At 35.7% G+C, this 10,258-nt stretch overlaps 1 protein-coding gene across 2 annotated transcripts; it reads left to right on the top strand.

Moving 5' to 3' along the window:
- The first annotated feature begins 588 nt into the window (after nucleotides 1–588).
- LOC105116108 (Kinesin motor family protein) lies at nucleotides 589–6,775 on the top strand. 2 transcript variants are annotated; one of them, XM_011013305.1, is made up of 16 exons: nucleotides 589–1,277; nucleotides 1,357–1,497; nucleotides 1,599–1,682; nucleotides 1,762–1,887; nucleotides 1,973–2,029; nucleotides 2,114–2,167; nucleotides 2,289–2,381; nucleotides 2,525–2,620; nucleotides 2,858–3,006; nucleotides 3,285–3,434; nucleotides 3,589–3,718; nucleotides 3,799–4,767; nucleotides 4,860–4,955; nucleotides 5,040–5,186; nucleotides 5,273–6,040; nucleotides 6,265–6,775. In XM_011013305.1, exons 1-16 carry the CDS (start codon nucleotides 927–929, stop codon nucleotides 6,502–6,504), a joined length of 3,651 nt encoding a protein of 1,216 aa, XP_011011607.1. In that variant the 5' UTR covers nucleotides 589–926; the 3' UTR covers nucleotides 6,505–6,775. The 2 variants fall into 2 exon arrangements, with proteins under 2 accessions (XP_011011607.1, XP_011011606.1); XM_011013304.1 differs by having other exon boundaries at nucleotides 1,970–2,029.
- Nucleotides 6,776–10,258: the final 3,483 nt, after the last annotated feature.

Here is a 10,258-nt window from a genome sequence, read left to right as displayed (position 1 = left end):
GCTCATCACATAAGGGAGACAGAATCATCCTTCCCTGTCACATGAAACTTCCTCTAAAAAATGGCACAATTATTCAATCGTCTGCAGCGCGTGTATACGTAGAATTAAAAGTTTAAAAACATATATATATCCTAACAGTGCACTTGAATTAATCTATGATTTCTAGGCAACGAAAACATAATTTGGGTTTGAAAGACTAACAAAACCAAGCCTTCAAAATCTCAAACTTTCCACACTCTAAATCCTTAAAGTTTCATTCTATACGGAGTCTACAGCATCAAACAGTTAAAATCAAGACTGGGCTTGCTTTGTTACAAGTCACGGGTTCATAAAATTTCGGCATTGGGATGCTTGCTGGTGAGGCGAATCATGAAGAAGCTAAGAGCATTATCATGGTAAAAGATGCCATTATGTGTGCCCAACGCTTTAGAGGCCCGTGGTTAGGAGAACCAGTGGAGTAAAAGAGAGGAAACGGCGGTGATTTGATGCTGGTTTCCGGTGATTTTGTGGGATATGAAGTGGTGGAAGCCGTGGCGGAGAGAGGTGGAGAACGAGGAGGAAGCAGAAGAAAGAAAAACAAAAAGGAAGAAGCGGATTTAATACAAATGAAAAAAAAAAAAAAATTACACTAGGAAGTTTTCAACATGTTTCAAGTTTCAACTTGATGTCTAGATAATTTCTTGTAAAAATTTATTATTTTATTTCACATCAATAGAAGGAGACGACCCCACAATAGTAGGGCGTTATTGTCATTGCACAAATATCAAAAGTTGAATTTAAATTCTCAAAGTCTCAACGGTCATCTCTCTCTCTCTCTAGGGTGTTTATAGTCCCAACAAAAACCTTCCTCTCCTCACCACTTCTTTCTTACAAAATCTCTCTCTCTCTCTCTCTCTCCGGATTTCTAAATCAAGAGAAACTACACCATGAAAGGGGAAGCTAGCGAGAATAATCGGTTCTTAGGAACCTTATCATCTTCATCGATAAGAAATTTACTTCCCAGATCCATGTCTTCTTCTTCTTCCAAGCGCAAATCCAAAAAATTCTCAGAAAACACTCCTCCTCCACTTCACCCTAACATCCAAATCAACGATCCTCCTCTCTCCCCTTCCATCCCTAAACTCTCTCCACCCTCCAAGTCTTTCTCCTCTTCTGCTTCTCTCAACAGATCAGACGGTCAGAATGTTCAATCACTCTCTCCTCGGGACCCACCACCGCTACTGGGACAAGTAGATGGATTCCACGGGGCATTGGAGGATTTGGATCCCGCAGTGAAGGTTTTTGTCTGTTTTAAACTGTTTTTTGTTTTTTTTTTGCTCTCTTGGCTTATTTATTTATTTATCGCATAATGTAAAGGTTGTGGTGAGAATTAGAGCAGTAAATGATGTTAAAAGAGAGGGTGGTGATGGTGTAGTGAGGAAGCTTTCTTCGAATTCGGTATCAATTGGTGATAGGAAATTCAATTTCGACTCGGTTCTTGATTCGAATTCAAACCAGGTAAAATATTCTTCCACTTGATTTTTCTTAGGATAATTTATTTGTTCTGCTGTTAACATATTTTGATTCGTAAACTGTTGGATTGTGTGTCCGTGTACCAGGAAGATGTCTTCCAGTTAGTTGGTGTTCCCTTGGTTAAAAGCGCATTAGCAGGTTACAATTCGTCCATCTTGTCGTACGGAGAGGTATTATAACTGTGTGTTATGCTAACTAACACTTCGTTTTTCTTATTACTGACTAATGATTTTCTGAGTACTTAACCAGACTGGGAGTGGTAAGACATACACCATGTGGGGCCCACCAAGCGCGATGGTTGAGGATCATTCAACGAGTAGCAACCAAGGCATCGTTCCTCGCATCTTCCATATGCTATTCTCGGAGATTCAGCGAGTATGTTTTGTTTTGTTTTTTTTTTCCTTTTCCTTGGTTTCTGTGTGGAAATGGTTAGTAACTACGTGTTTGTCTTTCATAGCAGCAAGAGAACTCCCAAATGAAGCAGATCAATTATCAGTGCAGATGTTCATTTCTTGAGGTATGCGCAACAGTCTTAAGAAGTTATGGATAGAATGTGACCTGTATATCAATTTGTATTGGACTAATTGATTGATAATTGCAGATATACAACGAGCAAATAGGGGACTTGCTTGATCCAGGTCAAAGAAATCTTGAGGTGGGATTTTCGGCTCCTGTCCCTGGATTCTTGTTTCTCTAGTCAATGCCTTCTATGAAACACCTCACCTTAATTAGTTTATACTAGACGATAACAATTCATTTGAAAATATATTTTCCAGATAAGGGATGATCCGAAAAATGGATTACACATCGAGAATTTGACCGAGGAGTATGTGAGCAGCTATGAGGATGTAACTCAATTATTGATCAAGGTAGGGAGGCTACTATTTTTAATTATTCCCTGGGGTTTGGACCTTTTCAGAACTCATGGTTGGCTTTTGATAGCATCTTTAATTCTTTGTCATATATGTTTCTTCTTATTTTCCAATAGTGAACATGTACTTATATGATGCAGGGGCTCTCAAGTAGAAAAGTTGGAGCAACGAGCATAAATTCTAAGAGCTCTCGGTCCCACATTGTATTTACTATGATTATTGAGTCATGGTGCAAGGTCTGTATCATCGGCTTCTCCAGCTTAATTGCTGCAATCATGATCAAAATATTTTATCTTATTTTTCCTCAAAGTTAACTTCTCTTAGAATAGATATCATTCTTTGTGAAATGACATCATGTAGTTATTTATGATATACAATCTTGAGCCAATTATATATTTTTGGATTTTGGTATCATCTTGTAGTGTTATTATTCTTTTTATTGGTTCTACCACTTACATGTTCTCACGTGGCAGGGGACTTCATCAAAATGTTTCAGTAGTTCAAAAATCAGCAGAATCAGCCTCTTTGATCTTGCTGGACTGGATAGAAATAAACTTGGTGATGCCGATAGACAATTTGTGCAGGAAGGCAAAAGTGTGAAGAAGTCCCTGTCACAGCTTGGGTATGATGCCATCACTTCCTTCTGAAGGTTTCCGAACTGTAAAGAAACAATAGTCACTGTCAAAATAAGATGCAAGCTATATGATCGTGTTCATTTTCAGGATTTATGCTTATTGCGCTGAAATGTATTTTTTTTTGTTTTTGTTAAAGACCTTTATTTTTTCACATATGAATTAGGTGTATTTAGATTCCATTTGGATGCTTAATGCAAGAGCATCTTAACAGCTGTTTCATTCGAGCACTTTGATAATCACAGTTTTTGTTTCATATGTGAAACAGGCAAATGGTGAACACTCTAGCAAAGGAAAATCAACCAGGGAAATTTGCAGCTTTTCCATACCAAGGATCCTGTTTAACACATTTGCTGCGAGAATCACTTGGTGGCAATGCGAAACTCACAGTCATATGCTGCATCTCCCCTAATAACAGGTAAACAACCGCTTTCCTTGTTGTGAATTTCAGGAAAAAAGGTGGTGCTACTGATTTCAGCATTGCCCACGGACCATATGCATATATTCAAATTAGTTTGTTGTCATCAGTTTGAGTCCCTTGTTATGTATTATGATGTGCTTGTTGGTTGCAGAAACAATGGTGAGATGTTAAGGACACTCCGATTTGGCCAGCGAGTTAAATTCATAAAAAATGACCCGGTTATAAATGAAATATCAGAGGATGATGTTAATGATTTGAGTGATCAAATTCGTCAGTTGAAGGTATTAGGTTTTTCCTTCAGGAAGTAATTATTTTCCCGTTTCTTCTCAAGGCATCACCTTATTAAATGTGTGTCTTACAGGAAGAACTTGTAAGAGCGAAATCTGATGTACATAATTCATTCAAGGGTAGAAGTGGATACTTCAAGGGGAGAAATGTACGAGAAAGCTTGAATCACTTGAGAGTGAGTCTTAATCGCTCTTTGATGCTACCCCGCATGGATACTGATTCTGACAATGAGGTGAACATTGATGAGAATGATGTGAGGGAACTACACCAGCAACTAAGTAAATTACATTGTTCTCCTGATGACAACTCAAGAGATCTATCTGATAATGGAGACTCTGCCCACTTTTCTTCTGTAGAAGAAAGCTTTGAGACAGATTTGGTGAGTGACAGCGAAGTGAATGGCTCACATGAATTTGAAAGTGAAGAAATCAATCTTGAGAAAGAAAAGGAAGGTGTTGAATCACAAGACAACTTCCCAGCTGCCCCTGATGCCTCGGATCCTCCTCTTCGAACCAGCATTAATATTAGTCCATGCCGTCAGTCTGCAGTCCTCCATGAGCCAATGTTGTCTGAGTCACCTAAAATTGGAAATATCAGGAAAAGCATGGTCATTCCATCATTATTTTCAGCAAGTCAGAACAATTTGTCAGACAGCTCCAACTTCCAGTCACTTAAGCAAAGTGAAAACATCAGATCATCTTTGTGTTCAAGCAAGGTGTTTCCAGGCCCCACTGAGTCCTTGGCCGCTAGCCTTCAGAGAGGCTTGCAGATTATTGACTATCATCAGCGGAACTCTGCATCAAACAGATCTTCAGTTTCATTCTCCTTCGAGCCCTTGTCATTAAAACCTTGTTCAGAAGTTGACAAAGTGAATGTGTCTCTTCATAAGTTAGCCGAACATGGATCATATGCTTCCTTACTTTGTGCATCCTGTAAACAGAAAATCAATGATAGTTCAAATGAGGTCCAGGATAGCCTGACATGGGTGGTGGCAGAGGAAGAAGCTCAGAAACCTAACCAACTGATTAGTCAAGTGGTAAAAGTATGATTAGTACTTAATTGATGAGAAGTGCTATAAACTCTGTTGTATATTTTCTAGTTTTATTTATCCTTTTTGTTTATTTTCTACGACAGGATTCTGGCAAAGCAATAGCCAACAACGGAGAGGAGAAGGACCTTGAAAATTTATGTATGGAGCAAGCAACTAAAATTGAGCAGCTGAATCAGTTGGTAATAATTCTTTTGATCACCCCTCTAACTACTGTAATTCCACATTTCTGAATTTACTTTAAATGACAACCTGAATTTCTTCAGGTTGAAAAGTACAAACAGGAAAGTGAACATTATATCATGACTAGTCAAGAAGGGGATGAGATTCTGCCCAGGAAATCAAAGAATCAAATGATACTCTTTGAAGGATCAGAAGTTAAAGAGTACCAGTCATTAAAGGATCAAAACAAGGTTAATAGTTGTTTTCATCATCAATTGCAGACTATCTTGTTAATTCAATTTTTCTCTGTGTCATTTGTTCTTGTTGATTTGTGCAGCTTCCAAGATTCAGTGTTGAGAATAATCAGCTTGAGATTAGAGAAGAAGAATATGAAGTAGAAGATGCGATGGATAAAAACACATATTTTGATTTGAAGGAGAAGGAAGAACTTCTTCAGGAAATTCAAAACTTACAGATGAAGTTGCAGTCGTATACTGATGCATCCAAAAACAGATCTACTGAAAAGCTGAGATCCTCTTTGTTGACACAATCCATTCAACTATGCAAAAGTGCAGACACACAAAATAGTAGCATGGAAGAATATGAGAGAGAGAGACAGCGATGGACAGAAATGGAGAGTGATTGGATTTCTTTAACTGATGACCTTAGAGTTGATCTTCAATGCAGTCGTCAGCATGCAGAGAAGGTGGAGATGGAATTGAGATTAGAGAAGAAATGCACAGAGGAGTTAGATGATGCGCTTCATAGGGCTGTACTTGGGCATGCTAGAATGGTTGAACACTATGCTGATCTACAAGAGAAGTACAATGACTTGGAGGGAAAGCACCGTGCAATCATGGAAGGGATAGCAGAGGTAAAGAGGGCAGCAGCAAAGGCAGGAAAAAAGGGCGGAACTCGCTTTGCCAAATCACTTCAAGCTGAGCTTTCTTCCTTGAGAGTGGAAAGGGAAAGGGAAAGGGAGTTCTTGAAAAAGGAGAACAAGAGTCTGAAAATCCAGCTTAGAGACACTGCAGAAGCTGTTCATGCTGCTGGGGAACTCCTTGTTAGGCTGAGAGAAGCTGAGCAAGCTGCCTCAGTTGCAGAGGTAGATTACCGTGATTACACGTTACTTGCCAATATTATTATGCAGTATGCTTAGAAATGTTGAATGAGAAATGTGACTCATCTAGCAGTAATATGGAATATAGCATTGATGAAACCATGCTTCACTCACTATCTCCACTAACGTGAGAGGGCATTTCTTACACAGACATCAAGTGCTGATAGGTATCTGATTTATCATGTTAATTGATTCTATCACATATGCAGGAGAACTTCAACGTGGTTCAGCAAGAAAATGAAAAATTGAAGAAGCAAACGGAGAAGCTTAAGAGAAAACACAAAATGGAGATGATCACCATGAAGCAGTACATGGCAGAAAGCAGACTTCCAGAATCTGCATTGCAACCACTATACCGAGATAATTCTGATGGAGTACACAACACAATCCCAGATGATGACCAGGCATGGAGGGCAGACTTTGGAGCAATCTATCAAGAGCATTACTAAACCTTCGGCCTTGATATAGAGACAGACCCTCCTTGGGTCCAAGCTATATACAAAATTCTTGTGGAGTGACCAAGTCAATTTGTTCTTTCAAGGAAACAAAGCAACTTCTCTACTGTACTTGTGTGCATGATTTATTCATATGTTTGTTTGCTATCGTCATCCTTCATTTATTCATACGTTTGTTAGCTATCATCTCCTATCTCCGGTGGAGGCTTATAGAAAGCTTTCATGACGACAATTATAATGAAAGCTGGTCCAGTATTAAATTCGAGATGAGGTGTCTATAAATAGTAGAATGTCTATACGTGTTTCCATGAAAAAATATGACGCGGAAGATCATCAAATCAAGAAACGCACACACAATCTTGGGATAACCATAGCAAGAGAAGCAAGTACCATAATAAGTTAAAATTAATATTTACCTATGGTATTTATTTATATACATCAAATATAATATTTGACTTGCCAGGATTTTCTGTGTTTTTTTGTAATTAAAAAAAAATCCCAAGTATAAATAAAAAGTTTATGCTATAATTAAATAAATAAAGAATTATATGTGTTCATAAATAAATAAATAAAAGGTATTAACTATAACTAAAAATAAAAGTTAAAAAATCAAAAGATATATATAAATCAAGATATTTAATCTTATAAGATGAGACTGTTAGAGAATAATTATAAATCATAAATCATATCTTGAAATCTCATCTAACAGCTTAAGCTATTAGGTTGAGATGGTTATTTGACATGTTATCAGAGCCTTAATGACCAAGCTGTCATGAGTTCGAATCTCATCATTTCTATTTATTTGATAAAAATTAAGTACAAAGTAAATGTGAGTCGAGTTTTCACTTGAGAAGATATGTTAAAAAATAATATAAATTATATCCTAGGACCTCTTGAGGGTGTGTATTAGAGAATATATGTACTTGGTTGTGTTTGCTAAATCTATTTATTAAAATATTCTTTTTTATTAAATTAAATGATAATCAAAATATTATGCATAAAAGAGAAAAAAAAAATATTATGTAAGACTACACATATTGTCATAACCCATTTTTGGATCCCCGTAAAAAAATAATAAAATACAAAAAAATCAAAAAAAGATAAACAACAAACAAAAGATGTTAGCACGCCAAAAAAAAGGGGTAAAAATTGGTTGAGGAGGGTAAAAAATACAAATATTAAAATTTGACAGTATTTTATTAACTGATGACAATCCTGTTATCAAATAAAATTCAATTTGAGGAAGAAAAGTCTAAAATCAGATATTTATGGACTCAATTAAATTTTATTGAAGGTTTAATTGAATATATGGAGAGTTTGATTGCAAGAAAAAATAATTTTGGAGTCAATTTGGGCTTTAATTGCAAGAAATTAAAGTTCTGGGGTCAAATTATAATTTTTAAAAGTTAATTTGGTCAAATCAAGGGCTTAATTACATAAATATTGAAGTTTGATGGCCAATTAGAGACTTAATTAAGAAATCCAAAATGAAGGACCAAAATGAAAAAAACATGTAAGTAGAAAGGCTGTAATTAAAATCGGTCAGGGGCCCAATTGAAGAAATTAGAAGTTTATTGTTTAATTGAGGGTCAAATTGCATAATATCAAAATGTTCTTATGCATACGACTAAGTGTCTCAAAGTTAAAAAAAAATCATATTGTATTTTTTCATACACTAAAAACAATATTTTAGTATGCATTTTGACTTTAATATACAATTTATTAAAGCCAAGAGAACATTGACCAAAATTTCAAAAATAACAAAAAATTTATTTTATTTGTCTCTAAGCATCTGAGGTATGATATTACACGTAATGCATATTCTAGATATTTAATTTGTTTTTTTTTTTTACAATAAAACAGTTAGGTTTAACTGCATTTTAAGATAAGAACCTTCTTATTGAGGAGAGCTTGTCTTGAACCTTAGACAGACCAACAATTAAAAACCACAAAACATGATTTTAGATTTTAACAAACAAAACAATGTAACCTACCTTAGGTAGGGCGTATTTGGGATGCTAATACCTTCCCTTTACGCAACCAATCTCCGTACTTAATCTCTGAGATCAGTTAGGGTTTCTAGTAATCAGAATACTAGGTAGCGACTCCCGGTCTAATTTTTCACTGATAAGAGAGAAGAATTCCTTGCCTCTTCATATTTTGCCAGAAACGCATCCATATTTCCATTTTTTTGGATGGTGGATGATCGCCGCGACGCTGCACACGTGCAACATATATTATAAATATTATCTGAAAATAAATATTTTTTATTTCTAAAAATAAAATTTATTTATATAAAAAGTTGAGAATAATTAAAAGGCTTAACCTATTGGTTAGCCAACCCTTTCTATATATATATGTGTAGAGCAATATATAATAATAATGGTGGATTTTACCATATAAGAGTATGACTATAATATTTTTTATATACAATATTTTCTATATAGGTACATTCTATAATAGGCCCACTCAACCTGATGGTGGAGGATCAACTTGAAGCTTGAAATGAAAAGAAATAAATGAAGCAGTATGAAGTGGCTTAGTAAAGATATCTGCAAATTGATCCTGAGAGGAAATAAAATAAATTTAATTTTTTTTTTCGTAACTCTATCTCGAACAAAATGATAACCAACCTCAACATGTTTTGTGCAAGTATGAAAAATAGGATTCGTAGACAAATAAGTGGCATCAAGGTTATTACACTAGATGATAGGAGCAGAACCAGATAGAACTTGTAAATTTGTTAATAAATACTAAAGCCAGATAACCTCAGCAGTGCCATTGGCCAAGGCGTTGTACTCAGCTTTAGTATAAGAGCAAGCAACTATACGTTGCTTACCTGATTTTCATGAAATTAATGTCTGACCAAAGAACATAAGATAACCACTTGTAGATTTACGATCATCAACACTGCATGCCTAATCTGCATCTATAAAATAATATAAGACAAAGAAAGGACTGCGAGTAATATATAGGCCATGTGATGTTGTAACCTTAAGATAATGCAATATACCTTTAACGATAGCCCAATAGGAATCCTGTTGGAGCATGCATAAACTGAAAAACTCTGTTAACAGTAAAGCAAATATCTAGAAGCGTAAAAGTGAGATATTGAAGAGCACCCATAATTTGACAAAAGCGTATAACATAAGAAAACAAGAGATCGGGCAGAATGGTAGCTTTGGATGTAGAGATAGGAGTGTTAACAAGCTTGCAAGATAACATACCAGCTCGAGTGAGGATGTCAAGTGTATATTTATGTTATTGGAGTATAAGACCCATACCAATAGGCTAAACCTTAATATTTTAAAAATAATGAACAGAACCCAAGTCGCGAAGCTTAAATTCAAAGCTTAGTAGTTGTATGAGGCATTAAAGTAAAAGAGAGTTGTTACCTATAAGCAGAATATCATCAACATAGATAAGAAGATAACAAATATCAGTACCAACAGAGAAGATAAACAATAAGGTATCCATTTTAGAGGCATGAAAACCAATAAATAAACAGGAAATCATTCAGACGAGTGTACCAAGCCCGTAGAGCCTGTTTTAAATCAAATAACGGCTTATACAATTGACACACATAAGAGGGGAGAGCAAAATCAATAAAACCTGAAGGTTGTTTTATATAGACCTCCTCATCAAGAACTCCATTGAGGAAGACGTTATGGATATCAAGCTGATGAATTTTTCAATCATATGAAATGATAATGGAGAAGACTAGTATAACGGTTACCTGTTTGACAAC

The sequence above is a fragment of the Populus euphratica genome, unplaced genomic scaffold, assembly GCF_000495115.2.
Source record: "Populus euphratica unplaced genomic scaffold, PopEup_1.0 scaffold853.1, whole genome shotgun sequence".
Lineage (NCBI taxonomy): Eukaryota > Viridiplantae > Streptophyta > Magnoliopsida > Malpighiales > Salicaceae > Populus > Populus euphratica.
Note: the sequence above shows the minus strand (reverse complement) of the source record. Positions and strands in the feature narration are given on the sequence as shown.